This window comes from Silurus meridionalis, chromosome 6, assembly GCF_014805685.1.
Source record: "Silurus meridionalis isolate SWU-2019-XX chromosome 6, ASM1480568v1, whole genome shotgun sequence".
Classification (NCBI taxonomy): Eukaryota; Metazoa; Chordata; class Actinopteri; order Siluriformes; family Siluridae; genus Silurus; species Silurus meridionalis.
Window position 1 is genome coordinate 1925001 of NC_060889.1, and position 21304 is coordinate 1946304.

The following is a 21304-nucleotide window of genomic DNA, read 5'->3' on the forward strand; positions in this document are numbered from 1 at the left end:
GCAGCTTAGCCACTGCAGCTACCACCTGCCTTTACATGCTGTAAAGTCCACCAACTTTTATAGAACGTCGTTACAAATTGTGCTAAATTTTCATGGAAGCACAAATTGCTGACCATCCTAAAGTTCTGTACAAGCACAGCAGCCAGCTCAATGGAGTCCCAGCATGTGTAGAAGCTTGGACCAAAAGTTATCCTTGTCCTGCTAAGTAAGCAGCCATGTAAACAGAAGCCACAGTCAGCCCAAAGCTTCAACAGAATGAGTCAAGAGTTAATCAGGAGCTGTTAAAACCTTCGGAGGCCAGGCAATGCCGACTGGCAGAGGGTATCCTCAATGCAGTGATATACCTCACATTGAGCAAGTCTGGGCATGCAGACTGTCTACCTGTAGACGAAAATCTCAAAAGGTCAGATTCAGGTCAGCGCTTTTGGGTGTACACACAAACAAAACTTGCACTCCTGCGGAACCATTTTGCATCCTTCCTGTTCTATTACAGTCGATTGTCAGAGACCACCACTTTGCCGGAGACGATGCATGACCTCGAAGCGTTACCAGCTAAACATGGAAATTTCACATCGGATAAGCAAGAAAGGCGCGACCACAAGGAGACGTCGAGCGGTTTCTGGGAAACGAACAGGAGGACAGGCGTGAACAAGAGCGGACGACTTAGCGGGAAAGGCACCCTGACACCTTTGGAATCGGAGGACACTCGGGAATCAAGAAACTCCAGAGCAAATAACTCAGAATGCAGCGTAAAATCCAGTCGGGTCCTTCCATCTATCTGTCTGTCTGGCTATATATTATGAGGATTGCAAAACTGTATGAAGCAATGTCATAACTTTCGATCGGCGTCCAGTGCTTAGGGATGTCTAGATTCCGTGTCGACTTCAAAGTAACTGCTGAGAAATGAACAGAAAAGTGGGAGACGCTTGGAGTGCAGATCTCCAGATGAAGCCTTGACCCGTGTCTTTCTTGTGAGATAGAGAGGTGGGCTCATCCACTGGAGAGATGGACAGCAGTAAAATGAAAGGAGACAAGGAAAAGGGGGGAGTGAGAGGTCAACAGATGAGAAGGAATGAGCAAACAAAAAGAGTAATTCAGTGAGTGGATGACCCCTCCCCCGAACCAGGAAAAAAAGACAAAGGGGTTTTGTAATGTTATGGAGTGAAGAAAAGTGGGCAAGAGACAAGAGAGGGGGAGAGACAGGCCCACACTTCAGATCTAAAGAGTGGACCCGGATGTCTTTACCCTGTCGCTCTTGAGCTCTAGTTTGCTCATCTTTCTGTCGAATCTCTCTTTCTACCCCTCAGTTTGTGCGTGTCTCTCTCTCAGCCTCTCTTTCCTTGCACCTCGCTGTCCGTCTGTGTGCACCTTACTATCTGTCCCTAGTGGGAGTGTCAGTTTCTATTTGTGACTCTTCCTGCCACTCTTTTCATGTGTGCCTCTCTATCCAAATGTGTGTACGTCTCTCTTTCAGTCTTTTCCTGTTAACATGCCTATTTGTCTTTCATCCGGTCTGTCTGTGTATCTCCCTCTCTTTTTGTCCACAGGTGTTTTCATCGTTGTCTGCATCTGTCTGTCTGTCTGTGCCCACCCCCCCATCCAGGTCTTTTTGCCCACAGGTTTATTTCGCTGTCTGTATCTCAGTACTTATATCTTTCTCTATAACTCCCTCTGTCCAAATATGTCTCTCTGTCCGTCTCCTCTCTCTCTTCATTACACACACACACACACACACACACACACACACACACACACACACACACACACAGACACACACGCACGGTCGAACCCTATCCTCTTTTCTCCCCTTTAATAAAGTTCCTTAAACCCTCAGATAAGAGTTTATCTGCCGATTGACGAAAGCGATTCGATTGAATTAGCAACCGACGCAAATGTGAACGGTTAACGCAGTGCATGAGGCGGTAAAGTGTAAACTTGAAAAAAAGGGGAAAAAAAGTTATCTATTTACTTCTCAATGTTATCCATTGGCTAACCCTCCTGGAAGCGTATACATTCCTTACAGTTAACGTTCAGTTAGAGTCCTTGCGACATTCGTTTCTTTTTCAAAGTCATTATCGATGGTCATCTGGACTAGAAATTACATGACGCGATCATGAATATGGTTTGCCGAAAAGACGAGGCACCTTTAACTTGAAGTTCGAAGATATGAAAAACCTGAATTGCATGGCGAGAGAGTCAGGTTTTGAGGCTGGTGGTCTGGGCCGGGAGTCCGCCGAGCACAAAGGCATGCTGGAATGTCACAACAAAGTGTAGAATTCGCCTGGCTGATGTATAAAAGGACAGCATGTTTAGTCAAGACAGACAAAAGGAAGCGACCAAGGGGAATCCAATTACAGCCCTGGCTCGACTTCTTCAGTGCACCGGAAGCCCCCGCTGACCTCTGGCTCGACGACAGGATTATCATAAAAAACCGTCAAAGCGGTGTTTAATAAAAATAAATATTGTCAAGTTCGCTGTAGGCTTGTGCGATTTATATACAATTCTCGCAAAATGGAAAACATAGTTAACATGAAACCCCTAAATACGTCATATGGATAAAAGTGTGGATACCCGTCCATAAGAGCTCAATGTGAACATCCCATTTCACATTTGCTGCTATAATAACATCCACTGTTCTGGGAAGATATTCCATTAGATTTTAGTGCGCTTGTGGAGATATGTTCATTCAAGCACAAGGGTGTTAGTAAAGTCAGGTAATGATGCAGGTGAGGTAAGGCGGTCTGGGGTACAGTCAGCTTTCATATAAAATACAAATTAGTACACAGACATTTGTTTTAAAAAAAAGATTTTTTTCTGGTCTTGTGTGGACAAGGACACCAGTGTTAAAACATTCTCAACACTTCAACGGTGCCCCGGATTAACTTTATACAGAAAGTCAGAGTTGAAGACTATGAAGTAAATCAATCCAATGGAAAATATGGAATGAAAGAGGTTCAGGGTCATGTGAAATTAGTTTAACCCTGCAATTTGCAGTTCCCAAAGACATCCTGTCTCGAGAGGGAAACAATTTGTCATGGGGTTGTTTGCCTGCAGCAAGAGTTAGTTTGTTCTTTCAAAGTTTTTCTTTAAACATTAGCAAACATTTCCAGTCCGTTTATACGTTTGCGTCACCAACAGTGCAGTGGTGATTTAGAAGACGTGATGGGCCAATCAAAACTGAGCACCCGTTTATGAAGGGGAAGTTCTACATTCTGGCTTAATGGTGGGATGAAAATGATGAGAAATGCATGCAGAGGTCAACGTTGTCCATGTTATCTCTTAAATCACATCAGAATGCTTTTCCCTTTTTTTCCCCTCTTCTCAGCCTTGAAAAAAGACAACCAGAAGCAAAGACAAGAGGCAGCTTTACTGAATTACACTTTTATGATTATAGGTTTAGAAGATCTTATGTAACAGTAAACACAGAACATAACAGAGAAAAAGGAAACACAAAAGCGGGACAAGAGCAAATCCAGAAAACATCCAAATTTAGTCAAATCAAAAAATGGTGTTTTGTTTAACAGCAAGACAAAAAAATACCATCAACAAGACAAAACCCCAAACAACAAACTGAAGAAAAAAAAAACAACAACAGAGACAGAAAAGCCTAACAGCAAGATGGAAAAACCTGACAAAAAACTGACAAAGAGGCCTAAAAATCCCAACAGCAAGACAAAAAAAACAAATGGAAAAACCCAATGGTGAGACAGAAAACCACCAACGACGAAACAGAAAAAAAAAAAACAACCCCCCCAAAAAAACAAAACCCTAAAGACATCTGATTAAACAATGCATTCTGTTACTGAGGACTGAGTTTATACTTAAAAACATTATCATTTTTTCTAATTTACTGTGAAGTTACTTGTGCTGTTAAACACAAATCGGGCTTCCTTAACTATCTTGTCAGTTTCTTATATTATAGAAATTAGAGGTCGACCGATTTTTTACTTGTCGATAAGCTTTTAACACGTAGCCCTGATTCAACTGCTATTTTATGTACATTGTGTTTTTATTTAATTTATTTTTCATTTTTTACTTTTAATTAATTTTTTTTTTAATGTCTATTTTTTGCTTTTCTGGAAAGCGCCTTGTGCTCCTTTTGGTGGTTGTAATGCGCTTTATAAATAAAATTTGATTGATTACGGATTAAAGTTTTTTAAATGAATACTGGATTAGAAAAACAAACATTACACTCGGTGTAAAATAGTACTGGACTTCATGATAAAAATGAAACAAAAACAAAAAGTACTGAATCAGGAAAATGTAATCAATTAAATAAATATGAATATATTTATTACATGAATACATATTGAAGAAAATAAAAGACTATTCAAACTAAAACAAATCAATAAAAACAGTTCCATCCAAAAAAAAAAAAAAAAAAAAAAAAAAAATGCACTTAAATATAACAGCACATGGCTGGAATCAATAATTCGCCATACGGCAACCCGGAAAAACTATCGCTATGGATTTTTGCCTATAAATTCAGCAATCAACTATAGGTGCTGATGAATCGGTCGACCACTAATAAACGACAAATACAAGCAGCTGTCTCTAATCGTCTTGGGTCCTAGCCAATCAGCAACAAGCACACAAAATATGCGTTAAGGACCTCCACCTGGTTTCCTGTTTTCAAGACAAACATGGGCATGTTCCCTGGCTTTGGTTTTTCTGAGACGAGATTTTGGAAAGTATATGGAGAATTACAGGCTGTCAAGAGATTCTTAAACCCTCTGTGCCCTTGTGTGTGAAGAAACCGTAGGTGTTCCAGACTCTGACCCGCCTGACAGCTGAAAAACTTGGTGGATCGCCATTATTATTATCGGCAAAAGCACATTCAGGGACGAGTTTGATTTGAAAACGGGACATAACCGAGCCAGGAACCAGCAAACTAAGGCAGTGTGGGGGGAGGGAAGGGAACTGAAGTACACATCCTGAACTTACTTCATCGCTGCATGCTGAAAACATATCCCTTACCGGCTCGACATCCGGAAACAGGTTTTTTTTTCATGGCTATACTCTTAGCAGTAGCTTGAAGACGGAAAAAAACAGTCCCCTGTAAAACCAGATGTTACCGTTGCAGCCTGAGGGAGGATGTTTTACCATAATACAAAGCAATCAGAATGGCTTTGAACACCATCCCAGTGACAGTAACAAGAGGGGAAAAAAAAACAAACAAGCCTGAGACGCCTTCTCAGTTTTCAGGGTTTCCTTATTAGCGTGAGAGAGAGAAAAGAGAAAGAGAAAAAAAAAAAAAACAAAAACAGCTGTATTTGGTCACTGACACCCCGGTTAATTTCACACCTCAAGCTCTTCACTTTGAAGCCTTTGAAGCACTCGCTGCTTGTTGGGGGAAATAAAGAAGAAAAGCAGCGATGGTGGATGTGTCGCTAGACAAGAAGACCCTTTGGCGAAAGTGCGAAAAGGTAGAATCCGCGATTGAACTGAAGAAAAAAATACCGCAAAATAAAAAGAGACAACAATTTAGTGTTAAGTTCTTAACAGGGGACCAGGCGCTAAATACATTTTGTGAACATTTTCTAGATTTATCCAATCAAATGCGCTACAGAGGTCAAAATTTTATCACTTTTTACCCCCTCCCCATTTACATTCTCCACCCTGTTCAATCAAGTGACTGAAGTTACTTCCGGAAACACAATTACTTGGTCCGGAGTAAAAACCAGTATTAAAAGACCCCTCATTTCAGTGAGGCCGTTATCGCCAGTGGTGGACGAGGTACTCAAACCACGTACTTAAGTTAAAGTAATATATTTACTTTAGTAAAAGTGCTCCCTTAAAATAATTACTTCGAAAAATGTAGAAAAGTATTTGCCTTCAAACATACTTAAGTATCCAAAGTACTATGGTTTATTAAGGTTATAAATGTTCCTATTAATCAACTCAGAGTCGAACAGTGGTATCTTTTAAATCATGGGGCCCAAACCTTCTTAGGACCCAAAGCTACTCAGGTATTGTAACAAATTGCATTTACTTGGTTACTGTCCACCACTGGTTTTAGCTTGAAATCAAACGGAGGACATGTTCACAACACTAGAAACGCAACAAATCAACTCAATTTATCTTTCGTAACTGCGTTATCCCGGTCAAGATTGTTCCAATTCGCGTTTATTCAAATGGGGAATGCAAACAATGGGGGAGCAAGTACTGATCAAGTGAACAAGGGTCTTCCGACTGCTCGTTTTTGAGTGGGCTTAAGAAATAAATCTTTTGCAGAGGGAATCTGGTACAAACGACAAAAGGCAACCACTTCATATTGTCCTATATGCAGCTATTATCCAATAACTAATGGTTACGCATTGAGTCATTGCAATTGGCGGTCACGTAAGCTGCTTATCTGGACCTTTGTGCTTATTCATGTTTTTTTCTTGAGAAATGCATAGCGTAAGCCAACTCAGCATTTTAAGAACTATAATTACTTCACCCTGGAGGAAATTTCCTACCAATAAGCCCTTTGGCATTTTGAGGTAACTAAAGGCAGTTAAAACAAAGGGCGAGTAAATTCTGACCAGGTTTATTTGAGAGAAAATGACACCCTCCGGCTAGCAAGAGCGCGTCCGTTTCGTGTGCATTTCGCAGCCGTGTGTGCCAAGAGGGTGGGAACGAAGTATCGCAGGGTCATTCCGGGGACAATATTGTTTCCCGCTCGTAAATGAATCACGCTCCCCGCTAACTATAGATTTTCTGATAAGATGATCTCAAGGAACTAATGAAGGGTGCTCAAGGCAAGTGGCAAATCTTCGTTCCTTTCTTTCCAACCGCCCTCCTAAGGAATGGTAAACAGTCTGGCCAACCTTTCATGGTTAAAACAGCTCTGGCCATTGACAAAAGCAGGGGGTGCACCATGTTTGACAGCTCCTATGAAGTACAATCTGAAACCAGCTAGAGTTCTTTCTTGAAGTGTTTGGCCATGATGGCCAGAATCAGCAGCCCACAATGGCTTTCACACCAGGAGATGAAGTGTCTACCCTGGGTGGTCCAATTCTCTGGTTCCACCTCCACGCAATTACAAAAGCAGTTAACAGTCTCGACTTTTTTCACTTAGCTGTACAAGACAGCGCTGCGAAAATGCAGAGGGGGTGAGGAAATCTCACAATGTGTATCTATAACCCTTTAGAGCAGTGTTCAAACCTGTAGAGGGTTAATTAAATGTAAACCCTAGGTAATAAGCTTTGCATCTTCCTGTGATGTTTTCTAACAGATTAAAATAGTCCCATTCACAATATATAATCAAATTAGTAGCTTCATTCAAACCAGTTAGTTGCTGGAAATGCAGTCTGCAAGTATTTCTTCGTCTTGCAAGCTTCATATCCAACGCTTCACAGATAGGAGGTGGTGGCTCAAAAGTTAAGGCATTGTACCTTAAATCGGAAGGTCGGCAGTACACATCATGGCATATGCTGGACCTTTAAACAAGGATCTTTACCATCAACTGCTCAGACGTAAGTCTGGATCAGGGCGCCTGCCAAATGCCATAAACATAAATGCAAATTTGAAAGGAAAAACTCTCTGCTTGATTTACTGTTTCTGTGTCCCACAGAACCCCAGTCCCCAAAGGGTACCTTGCAATAAACCAAATGCCCTGCGAATCTTTCTAGCAGGAATTTTGGCCCTTTCTTTATCCACTGTAAGCCCGCACGTAACAAATCATTGAGTGCATAACTAGGAATGTAAATGCACCAAGAGACACATTACTTCACGGTCCTGCACTGTATTTACACAAGTTTCCCACAGTGAGATCATACCTTCCAAGGGCTAAGCAGATAACACACACACACACACACACACACACACACACACACACACACACACACACACACACACACACACACACACACACACACACACACACCCTCCAACCTTCTCAAGTGCGACTGGTATAATTTGGCCCAGCTGGTCCACTTCAGAAATTACAAGGTCTTTTGAGTATGTGGGGGGGAAAAACATGCAAGGGATGAAGAAGGACCCTAGGGCCCATGAAACATTGTTTTTTTTTTATTTTCCCACACTGTAGGGCTTCTCCCACTCTGCACACTCAGCCAGTGAGAACGAGAGTTGTGGCAAAAGATACTGGGGAAGAAGGGAAGAAAGAGGGGGTGGGGGGTGTTTTGAAACTAGCTAGTGAACAGGAAGAGAACTCTTCCGAAATGGTTGACCCTTGTAAAGTACACTAGAGACACAAATAAAAACAAAAAAAAACGTATACTGCAAACTGGCAATGGTATTTTCATCGGCTATGTATCAGGAAGCAGGCATGGCTCTTGTTGGGACTGGCATGACCAAGCACCATAGCAACATTCCCAGATTCAATTCAGTGTTCCGCAGAGGTATGGCCAGCTTCTTTCCATTAAAACAGGAGAGGAAAGAAAGGGCCAACTTTTGATCAGAAGATACATGTTGAACTGGAACTGAATTGGAACAAGCCCGTAATTATATAATAAAAGTTTGCTAGACGGGTATTTTTCCTTTCATGGTAGGTATTTGGTATTTGTATCGCAGTGCATCGTTTTCTTAACATATTTGCATCGGTAAAACTGATTCATTTATATAGAATCTAGAATATAAAATAGACACGTGAATATGATGCATAACACTACAGAGATCGAGAATAGAATACAAATTAACATGGCTGCGGCTTCCCGGAGACAGAACAGGAAAAGAACGCCTGGTTTTATTTTATTTATCGGTACCTTATTAAATTGCGTTGCATCACATTACGTTTTATTCCCTGCGTACAATCAGATCCAATCAAAATCGAGGAACAAAGTTTTGTTTGGAAACCATATTGCCGAAGGTTTCATTAGAAACGGTTGGATGCTTCTCTGTTCCCTTTGGTCTGACCGGTATGCGTAGTTCCAATTTGACGGCAAACGATAGAAGATCTGGGAAGCGATAGCGGTTATCTAGGAGTAAACAGTCCTTTCTGTTTTTTCTTTGCAGACAGGAAATACACCATGATAAGCCCTGAATCCCTAAGAACATACTGATACGTTCCATCATACTGGCTCAGGTTAATGAATTATGTCCCTTTGTGATAAATCTGAGGAGTTTATTTCTCAACGGTATTCATTAGTCAAGTGCAGCAAGGGGTTAAAATTTTAAGTTCCACGGAAAGGGGGTGAAGAGCATATCAAATACCACTGGGGTCGTGTATCAGTCTGGCTTAAGAATATTAAACTTTTAAGAAAGAAATAATATTGGATACGGTGTTAGACTTCTGATCAAGAGTTTAAATCCCAGCACCACCAAGCTGCCACTGCCGGGCCCTGAAGCAAGGCCCTTAACTCCCAATTTCTCCACTGAATAACAGATACATAACTCTGGATGAGGGCATCTCCCAAATGCCATAAATGTAAACGTAAATAACATCAACCAAGTTAAATCTGGGGTTCAACTAAACCAATTTTAACAAAACCTTGGTGTGTGTTGCTTTTGTAAGAGCAAAAAAGAACCCGAGTGGCATCCAGTGTCTTTGCTATGAACTTAAACGACGAGACAAAGTTTCATATTTCACACTCGAACCAGGTCGTACATTCCTCCTGCAAAGAAGATAAATACGGAAGTTTAACCCATGTCTGATTGTTACCATATTTGAGAACACCTGGCTTACATAATATAAAAAATGAAGGAGAAAAAAAAAAAAAAATCGCTCATATCAAACAGAGTCATCTCTTATTCTGTCTAGCTGTTAGATCAGACTCGCATCTCCAGTGTTCAGGGAAAGAGTGAGGGAAGCTTCAAGTCGGGACATGTCTGCTTCCTGCCCAAACCAGGCAGAATGGAGATAAAAGCCATCAAAGGCAAAGTATATAAAAATAAGAGCTTATGGCTCAAAGCTCCAGACTTCTTGCGGCTTCCCACCTACTGAGATGTGCACACAACATCCTATGCAAAAAAAAAAAAAAAAAAAAAGCATTCTACCATCATTATGGACAGACATTTTAACTTCACTTCCCATTAAGTACAAGCAGGAAAAAAAAGGCTAGTGCCTGACTACGCGAGACTGCATGGGAGAGCACTTCCGCCGGTCATTAGCGGCAAAAATCAGCTGTGATTACAGATGCGGGTCTGTTTAGCGCCCCTTAAAAGCAGACAGCTGATCAGCTTCTTGCTTGCCATCTTTCAGCTGAGACAAGGTCCCTCAGGGCACAGCAATTAGACCGTTCGGGAGGGGGAAGGTAGATCCAAGGCTATCTAAGATCATTCAACACCATGTGGGAAAAGTCAATGGAATCAGTTCTGCAAGAAAAGTGCATAACAACTATGCAAAAGCTGAGGGGGGACTGACGGGAAATATTCAGTCATATAGGATCCAGTGGGATTCGATCAGAAGAAAAGCTCCACCAAACGAACTAATATTTGGGTCTTATTTACACTGCTAAGTGACCTGTACCATGTACGTTTTGGTGGTTGACTTTGAGTTCTTTCAAGGTCCCAATAATATATCTCGGCTGAAATATTTGCTTTTGCCACTATTCTGTTTGGCAAAATTTCGCAACGTTCCGTTTTGCAATTGCCGCCTTCCAAACGAGTATCGGAGCTGCCACGACTTTGCCAGTGCCACTAAAATGCGTTTCAGAAGATGAATTGGCGGAGCTATGAAAGTGCAAACCATTGCTTATTTCAGCTCTCAGTAACATTCTATTCCTAATATTAGCCCTTAAATAGCCAAAAGAAACCCCACAGCAGTGTATTGTTCGTCAAATTGTACCCCCTTTGAGATTTAGCAACAGGAAAGCGTGACAATTTTTCGCTAATCTCCCTCCCAGAGCAGAAATCCTCTTACTGCTTTTAGGGGTACAGGAAACCTCTCAAGCCAGACACCATGGCGTATTCCTGGATTCTCAAAGCCCTAATTTGTATTTATTCCTCATTTGGAGTACAAGCTTCGCATTCCAGTAGAGCAAAACCATCAGGCGCAATGTAAACTAATTTAATCCATGTCGTCGCATGAGCGGTTTCCCATTTGCAACGAAAGCGGTACAGAGGTCACGGCAAATCAAGCGTACAACCTCTGCTCTCTGCCTGTTGTTTCTATACCAATGGTTTGGACATAGCCTTCAAAAAATGAAGAAAAAAAAAAAGATAAAAACGTATCTCCGAATGCGTTGAGCGCCAAATTCCAGGCACGAAATCGAATCAAATCGCTGTCTAACTGTTGCTCAAGACCAGAAGCACGAGGTCTAACATGATTACGGCTCGTTTTTTCCAGCGTTAAGTTCCCCGTCAAAGCCTTCCAGTCAAGCGTAAAAGACGCAAACGACTTTGCAAACCGTGTCCAGCTGTAGCTAATGCAGCGAAGTGAAGGCCGATCACTGGTGCAGCAGTTATTCGCTAAACAGCCGGAATACAGGCCTTTCATCGCAATGCCAGAACTATACTTGTGTGTAATGCAAAACAGAACTGAAATCTACTGAACACAAATATTTGTGGACAGCACATGCTGCTGGTTTTTCCTGATCTGAAAACACACCTGTTACAATATATATATTTTTAAACATAATTAGCTCATGATTTGAAAATTGTGTGTTTGAAAACCAGATGAACAGTAGGGTACAGTGTGGGCTTTTAGTTTCTCCTCAAAAAGGCATTTAGATGTACAGGCTAGGCTGGAAAGTAATCAGCCCCAGCTTTGGCTTCTTTATACAGTGTTTACGCATCAGCGCTTTTTATTTTTTTCCTCAGAACTTGCTGCAGTTAGAACCAAAACAACAACAAAAACAACAAAGTATCACCCTTCGGACATTCCTGAACAACAAACAATCTGATTTGGGGGCAGTAAAGGAGTGACTGTTGTGAAAAAGGGTCCTTCTGACAATTCGGATATATATGTGGTTTAGGGGGACACTGATTTGGCTTCTGGGGACCTGAAGAATAGAAACTGTGTTCATATCAGGTCAACAATTATTAAAGGATAATATAGATATATAGGTTCCTATAGGGTGCATATAGAGAAAACCATTATTATTTGATGCACCGACTATGCCAAAAGAACAAAGGTTTGTGCACCCGTTGGTGCTCATAATTTAAAACAACCACAGATCATTCGAAAGGTTGCGATCAGGGTTCTGGGGACCCAATAAAGAGATGATGTTTATAGCTGTATGCAAATAGTCAGTGCATATCGTATATATGTAGAGAAAACCATTATTAAGGCACCATGCCATAGACTATGCCAAATGACTAAAAGTTTGTGCACCCCTTAGATCTGTTCATTTCTAAGAACCATCAATCTTTCGTTAATAGGGTCGAAATCTCGGTTCACCCAAGTTCTAACAAACCGAGCTTGTGTTTATGGAGGACACCGCCATGCTTGGACATTGGTTTGGCCCTCAGGGGACCCAAAGAAGAGCAACTGCCCATAGCTGTATGCAAATAGTCAGCATTATAGGTACATATATGGAGAAAACCATCCTGGGATTGAGAGACAAGACTATGCCACACGACCAAAAGTTTGTGCACCCTTTAGATCATTTCTTATAACCAGCGATCATTTTGTACAGGGGTTGAGATCAGGGTTCACTCAAGTTCTAAAAATACAAAAGCTTGTGTTTATCGGGACACAATGTCATGCTGGACCTCTGGAGACCCAACGAAGAGAAACTGCCCATACGCAGAAGACACCTAGTCAGCATTTTAAGCGTATACACAGCATTATATGTGCATATCAATCGTATAGAGAGAGAAAACTGTTGATATGAAATGACCAGACTATGGCAAATGATTAAACGTTTGTGCACCCATAACCAGCGATCATTCTTTAAAAGGGGGTTAAGATCAGGGTTCACTTGAGATTTAAAAATACAAAGCTTGTGTTTATGGGGACCCAAAGAAGAGAAACTACCCATAGTTGTATGCAGAAGAACCATTGATAAGAAATGCACAGACCAGACTATGCCAAATGATTAAAAGTTTGTGCACCCATAAACCAGAGATCATTTATTAAAAGGGGGTTGAGATCAGGGTTCAGAGATCAGTTCTTCTCAACCAGGTTTGTGTTCATGGGGACACTGCCTTGCCATCTGACAAATACAAATATTTATAAGGAACAGATAGAAAACTGTGGACATCATTTTACCCAAGACCGAAGTGAAAGCAATGGAGTGATTGGATGATCTGAGTGCGCAGGAGCCACGTACCTAAGTGCAGGGTGAGGTTGATGGAGTTGGGATACTGGACCCCTGCGAGCATGGTCTGGCTTTGCCACCAGGTGGTGTCGGCTTGGTTGTTGTAGTCGGTGAGGTAGACGGCGCTGTGATGCTGGCGCGGATCGCGGGCATCGCAGATGTGGCACGACTTGGTGACGCCGGTGACGCCGGTCTGCACGCAGTACTCTTCGGGCGGAGAGCCGCACGTGTTGGTCGCCACGACGGTCACGTTGAACGCCGCGTTCACGAACTCAGGCATGCAGCGCTGAGGCCCACGGTTCTGCTCGTCCACGCACTCGTCCATGGCCGCGTGGACGCGCGTCGCGCACACGGCCACCAAACTCAGCACGAGGGCCACGCCGCGCATTGTTGCCTCCGTGCGTCCTCTCGCTTCTCCCGGAACCCGTGCGCCTCGCTCGGAAAGCTGTGCTGAGCTGTTACGCAGGAATCTCATACATCAACCTCGGAGATCGCTTTTTTTGTGTATTTTTTCTCCTGCTTTTTTTCCCTCCTTTGTTTTTTCTTTCTTTTCTCGTCACTTCCACTTGCTCCACTCCGCTACTGATTCCCGATCACCGCCATGGAAAACTTTTTTCAGAGCAGAAGAACCACATCTGACCAGGTTCCACCCTGCCAGCTAGTGCGCAAGTCCAAAAACTTCAGAGTTAGAGAGGGGAAAAGTTTGCGCGTCTACTTCCGGCCCCTTTGATATTCCACTGAGCCAATGACATTCCAAAGAGGACTGTCTGAGACGCGAGTGGGCGTGGCTTAACAATAAACGAGTGCTCTTATTGGCTAGTCCTGGTGTCAATCTCTGGAGTATATATATATATATATATATATAAATACAATATTATTATTTGCAATTAAATCTCACACTTTAGTTTACTTTATTACAAAATATAACTTAATTTGATGAAATTATTATGCAAGTTATTATTGTCAGACAAATAAAAAAAAAATGCGACCTATTTTATACACAGTATTTATTTAGGAATAAATGTTTATTTATATATTATGTTTTATTATTGTATTTTATATATATATTATATTATTAAATACAAATTCATTTCTATCATTTAAATTATATATATATATGTTTATTAAAACTATACTTTATTATTATTATTATTATTCTATATTTTTTATTTTATTTAAAAACATCTGTTAAAACAGTAAATATGATTTTTATTAAATTACTACAATTTATTCAAATGAAAGAAATGCTATTTTATCTATCATTCATTTAAAATATATAATATTTGTTTCTATAATAAAATATCCATTTGTGGTTTATTATTATATTATTTGAAATATTGTAATATATTTTTAAATAATCGTTTATTTCTATTATTTAAATGACAAAAACGAGCTGTTTTTATATAAAACAAAACAATGTAATCACTAATTATTATTATTGTTGTTATTGTTTTTATTGCTGCAATTAAGGACAAAATAATGTATTTTGCTTTTTTTTTAAAGGAAGGAAGGGAGGATTGAAGAAAGAAACTGCAGAAGGAAGAAAGTACGTAAGTGCAGAAGGAAGGAAAGGAGGACTTGAAGGAAGGAAGGAAGGACGGAAGGAAGGAAGAAGGGAAAGAAGGAAGGAAGGAAGCAAGAATGTGCAGAAGAATGGAAAGAAGGACTTATGGAAGATAGAAAGAAAGCAAGAAAGAAAGAAAGAAGGAAGGAAGAAAGGAAGGAAGGAGGACTTATGGAAGGAAGGAAGAAAGGAAGGAAGGAAGGAAAGGAGGACGTACAGAAGGAGGGAAGGAAGGAAGGAAGACTTACAAAAGGAAAGAAGGAATTGCAGAAGAAAGGAAAGTAGGACAGAAGTAAGGATGGAATTAGAGGAGGATTTACAGAAGGAAGGAAGGAAGGAGTGTAGAAGAGGGAAAGGAGGACATACGGAAGGACGGAAGGAAGAAAGGAAAGAAGGAATGAACTGTCAGGAAAAATCACCAGATTCATATTGCTGATGTTTTTTCTCTCTTCATATAATAAATGATCATTTTTATATGGACTGTACACAGACCCTCACAAAATATTTCAACATCTTTTTTTACCAGTAAGTGAAGGAGTATTAATTATCCAGTAAATGCTGATAATGTCTATGACGAACTCTGCTTAGGAATGTTCTACGAAAAAATAGAAGCCATTACATACCAAAAATGCACAGTTAAATATACCTTGCCCCGAAACCCAAGAATAGCCGTGGACGTTAAGAATTTATAGCCGCGGAGGCTAGCGTTACTATGATTCGCACTTGCTGAACGCTTACACCGACACACACTGGAAAAAAAAAAACCAATCGCCCAGTTGACCTTGTTTTGATTAATTATAGAAATTGACCAAGGCCTGAAGAATCACAAGCATTTAGCGTGATATGGGTTTCCCCCGAAATGACGAAGAGGAAATAAACTGAAGACGTCGAGGGAGCAAAAGTGGGAGGGACGACATTCTCTTTGTCTCTTGTCAATCATAATGACACTAGCCAATCATTTTACATTTACGGCATTTGGCAGACGCCCTTATCCAGAGCGACTTACAACTGAGCAGGGGATGGTTTTAGGGCTTTGCTCAAGGGCCCAGCACTGGCAGCTTGGTGGTGGTGGGATTTGAACCTGTGATCTTCTGATCCAAAGCCCAATGCCTTAACCACTGAGCTACCACCTCACAGGTGTCTGGGAGGTGATGTACCCTATGTGGTATGTATGTGGAAGAGGGTTGATATCACTGTCGTCTGAGGGGGCCACAGTGTCCTGTAATGCAGCTTGAGAAGACTGTCTGGTTTTACATGACTCAGACGGGTCATGTCGCAAATATCAATCTAAAAGGTTTAAAGGGGTTTCTTTGCAAGCTCAGCGGGCTTCCGAGTAGTCGTAGGGGTCTGTATCTTTCAATTTGAAGTCAAACTTGTTTCAATATCAAAATCAACAAATTGATTTGCAATAGGTCCGAGTTCGAATCGGCCTCCGATACGTTTCTCCCTCAAGCCTATTTTTAACTACAGCTCGAGCGCTAAATTCCTCACCCCTCTGTTAACATCATCCAAGCTTTTGTTTCAAACGCTTGCACAACACACGGAATTATTGGCACTCGTCGTGGAAAAGCTCAAATTCTCCAATAAACACTAGCCAAGTTCCTGATCTTGTTGAGAACACTGGTATTGGGAACGAGCACCACCTCCACGACTGATATAGGAGGAATTCGAGACGCCGCCTCCTTTTTTTTTTTCTTCATTTTGTATATATAGGATTTTCTTGGGACAATTTGGCGATTAGGCAAGAGCACGTTGGTGAGGGTTGCTCAGTGGTTAAGGCAGTGGACTCTGGCTCGGAAGGTCACAGGTTTAAATCCCAGTAACCAGATAACCAATCTTCCACTGCTGGGACCTTAAACAAGGCCCTTAACCCTCACTGTTAAGGTGTACGTCGTCCTGGATAAGGGCGTCTACCAAATACCATTAATGTGATTGTAAATTTGAATACACAAACGGCCAAACCATTCAAGTATTAGAGAAAAGTGAGACAAATGTCTTCCTTACGTCACATAGATAAGTGGTCCCCGACCCCCGGTCCGCAGGTCAATTGGTGCCGGGCTGCACAGTAAGAATATATTATTGGAAAATTATTTAAAGGGGCTTCTTAAAAAGAGGCTGCTCCGGCTGCTAACACATAATACATTACTGCTAAATTGAAACCCCCAAGCGAGAAAAATGCACAAAAATCAACACAGTGGATTCACGTTTATTATTATATTTCGAAAATACCAGTTTTTATGGTCATATCATTTTATTTTTTGTTTTATCAGCAACAAATTAAAGGCCGGTCCGTGAAAATATTGTCCGACATTAAACCGGTCCGTGGCGCAAAAAAGGTTGGGGACCGCTGACTTGCATTATAGCATCTATACCATGTTAGCTTCCTGACCACGTATTTTTCATGCTACAGTAAATCCCAAAGGTCTTGACTACTCCCCTTTTTTATTGGCTTCCACAACGTTCTGACATTTTGCGGAGGAGACTCCTTCCATAGATGTTCTACAAACACATACTTATGCTGTCATGGTGAAGAAACCATGAACAACAATTGTGACTCTTTGCATCCAGAGAGTTCGTTTCTCTGAAATACTTTGCTGTGCTTCTTAGAAAAATTAGAAAAAACTTGAAGGTGTTCTTTACTAGTTGGTGCTTTCTTTCTTGCAAACCAGCAGAACACTCAATAGCATTTAGGTGCTGTGACTGGGGTAGGTCATTCCATGATAGATAGATGTTTTGTTGAATACTGAAATCGGTTCCTGTTGAATTATGGAATGGTTGCCATGTTGATTCAGAATTTCCTTTCCAACCGTCCCTGCTCCAAAACAACCCCAAACCATGAAGCTCCCACCTACATGTTTGACTGTGGGGGTGAAGCAGTCATGCTAACATCTTCTCTTCAGGTATACGCCTTACATAAAGTCTTCTGTTCGGGACAAAAATGTCTAATCTGTCCACAAAACTTTCTTCCACTCATTCACTGTCAAACTTTTTGTATGTTTTGTTTTTTTTTACTTTTCTGTATCTAAGCAAAAGGCACGAATGACGAGGTGTTTCCAGACTTTTGACAGGCGCTGTACAGCCATTTACTTCGCATATTAGCTAAGAATACTAACTGTAACTGAGGCATGAAAGTCATGAAACACAGCCTGATAATTCCTTTGAAAGAATGTTATCACCTCAAGCCTATTCAGCAGCCAGTGGTTTTCCACAGAAAGCCACTTTATCACATCAGCATAATTCCATTATAGATCGGTTTGCTCACTTAAATGATCAAAGCCTGACGAATCAATGGTCTCGCAACCCCCATCACCCAGAGACTCCTCCTGTACCTATACTCAACCCTCAAACTCAACACCGGGTCTTTACTAAACCTTTTATCTCTCTACCGTGTACAAAAGACAAACTGACAAACTGACGCTCCGGTTCATGGGTGCGTCCGTCATTTCAGCGCCCTATCAATCAAACTTTTTTTCCTTCTCGACAAATTTCACTTGTCACTCACTGTCGAAATGAGACCAGCACATCAACAGAGTCACTCATCTCCTCCCGGTTCTGCCTTTCCTGTCTGGGACAAATCCTCGAAGGCTTCGTCGTGTGCAGGCATGCCCTCGAATGCGCATTGTCTCAATTCCTTCGCCTTGAGGAATTCCAATTTACATTCATTACCAATTGTTCTCTAAGAGGATTAGATCTGCAGATAGCAGTCTTGATCCCAAAGGCCTTATTCATGCCAGACATACATGATATAGTAAACTGTATCTGGAATTTAGGGGAGATTAGTGTAAAATAAATCTATGGTAATAAAAGCTAATTCAACTGCTCGCGCTAAATACACAATTGTTAACAAAAACTCTGTTTAACTCAACACTATATATACCATATTTTGCAGATCTTATATGTTAGAAATCAGTTTTACATCCTTCTCTTCCTATGGAACTCTGGAGACTCCACCCCCCTTCGTACATGCCCTTTTCTTTTTTTCACGTGCAATTCCTTGTACCTTTTTTCTCGAAAAACATTTCAAATCTGGAGCCGGAGCCGGAGCCAGAGCTTTGGTTTGATTTAAACATATAAAATTAAAATCGAAAAACTGTTCAATCTGTAACCTCCTGGCAGAGGCAGCACAGGTTTGGGTGAAGTATTTAGCAGTATCAATCCTCACAAGAAAAAAAAAAAATCTGTTCCAAAATATTAATAATAAGGAATGGACATTCAGTGCAATCCAGAGGAGGATGGGTTCCCTTTTGAGTCTGGTTCCTCTGAAGGTTTCTCCTCTTTCCATCTCAAGGAGTTTTTTCTCACCACTGGTTTGCATATTGGGGATAGATTTATCCAAGTTTAGATTCCACGCCTCCATACATGATGTTTTCTTTTATTTAATTTTCCTTTTTTTTTTCTTAAATGCAAAGTCATTTGGTTAAAATTTAACCTAGTCTTAATTTTACCTCAGTTCCTTTGCCTAAAAAGGTCCCACGTATGGAGAAGCTTGTTCTCAGCCATGATCTTATCCCATGACAATATTCATTGATGTTGTTCATGGAAAAAAGGGCGTTCAAACCTATTTAAATACCGTCTACAATATGATGCTAGTCACCATAACTGATAGTATAGCATTTCAGCTTAAGCTAGAACTTTGCTTTTATTTCTCTGAGGTAAAATATTTACAAAAGTTGGTGAACACCAGACAATAGGATTCACATGTGCTTTCTGAACATCCCCTTCCCCATATAATACCCTCCATTCTTCTGGGAAGATGTTTCACTAGATTTTGATGTGCTTGTGGTTTTGTGCTCATTCAGCCGTGAGTGTCTTGGTCTTACTATAATCAAGAAGCTGATGTAGGTGAGGTGGCCTGGGGTGCAGTCAGCGTTTCAGTTAGTCCCTTAGGTGCTTATAGATAAATAGCAGGCCACTCAAGATCTTCAACAACCTCCAACCCATGTAAGGCATATCTTCATGGAGCTTACATTGTACAAAAAAAAGCACTGTCATGTCGGTTCAAGTAAAGGAAAAATTGTCCACCAAGTGTTTTGGGGAAATAGCTGGAAAAGTCCAAATACGTTCGTCCAGAAAAGTATAGACATTTCATGATGCTTTCAACACCACATGGTAAAACCATGCTTATTCTTTGCTGTCACCTTGCTGCCCTCTACAGGTAGTAATAGAGAACGACCGCTCCAAGCGATTTGGGTTTGTGCACTTATCATCTGAGGACGCCACAAGTAAAACAAAAAACATCCTGTAAGAAAAGGGTCTGCAGGCCCAAACACCTTCTTGAGAAAGACACAGAGATCAGAGGAGGATGACCAGACAGGTTTAAGATAATAATAATAATAATCTCAGAATGCATATAAAAACATGGTCATTTAATTTTATTTTAAGTACGGCACTTGGCAGGTGCCTTTATCCAGAGTAGCTATGGGGTTAAGGGCCTTCATTATATTGGAATAAATCATATGATCAGGGATATATCAACAGGGATACAAATCATGTATACAAATTCCTCAGATCATTGAGGTAGTGATAAGTGTGTAATAATGTTTTTCCAGTGTGTGTTCCAGTATATCCATGGCTATGTCACAAGCTGAATGTATGTTTGGTTACCAAAGTATATATCCATGGCAATGACTTTTGGACATTTTCTTTTTCTTTTGTACCTTTTTGTTATTTTGAAAACTCAAAAACTCCCAGACATTCTCCTGTACTGCATTTAAGTCCCTGTTTGCTGTTATAATAATCTCCATCGTTCTAATTAGATGTTCCACTAGATTTCTGGAGTGTGCTTGTGGAGACTTGTGGGATTTCATTCAGCCACAATGGTGTTTGAGTAAAGTTAGGTACTGATGTAGGTGAGGTGAGGAGGCCCAAAGTTATGTTCAGAGCACGTTTTACTATTTTGATAAAAAAAAGTTGGCTTTCAAACTATTTTGAAATTTTCCTTAGTTTTTACTAGCGGTCGAAGCACTGATAGTCGAAAAATCCATACCGATAATTTTTCCGGGTTCCAGTCGTCTGTCTTTACGAGAGCGGCCTCTTGAGGCGAATCACTGCCACATCGTGCTGTTAGAATTTACGTGAGACTGTGTGCTGCACAGAGAGCACTATATTATATTTATTATTAATATTGTATTAACTACATGGTTATATTATTAATGAATATATTAAAATTTATTAGATTTAAATTTATTAAAATTATATATATTAGAATTATTTTCATGATTCAGTAATGTATTTGTAATAAAGTTCAGTACTATTTTGCATGGAGTGTTTGTTTTTAATCCAGTACCCATTTTAAAAACTCTTGGTTAATCGGTTATCGGCGAGTACTAGCTATTGGTAAAATCGATCGACCTCTAGTTATTAACGTAGCCTAATTATTTGTTAGATTCACCCACCAACCAATATGCATAATTAAGTTAAAGTTAATGTTATGATTTCAATAGCAATGAATTTGATGGTAATGTTCTTTTATAAGTGATATATCTTCTGAAAATTAATGCTAATCTAGCATTAGGATGCTAATCTAGCATTAGGTACTGCGATAAACAATTTTTTTTACCAAAATTATGTCTCCGGAAATGAGTATGTTCATGAA

General features: G+C 40.6%; 1 protein-coding gene across 1 annotated transcript in view; it reads right to left on the reverse strand.

Annotated features, from left to right (window-relative positions):
- lamc1 (laminin, gamma 1) overlaps positions 1-13978 on the reverse strand; it is a 54312-nt gene extending 40334 nt beyond the window's left edge. Inside the window, exon 1 of the mRNA XM_046852785.1 lies at positions 13158-13978. Coding sequence (XP_046708741.1) covers positions 13158-13620 — 463 coding nt within the window. The 5' untranslated portion in view covers positions 13621-13978. The remainder of the gene's footprint in view (positions 1-13157) is intronic.
- Positions 13979-21304: the final 7326 nt, after the last annotated feature.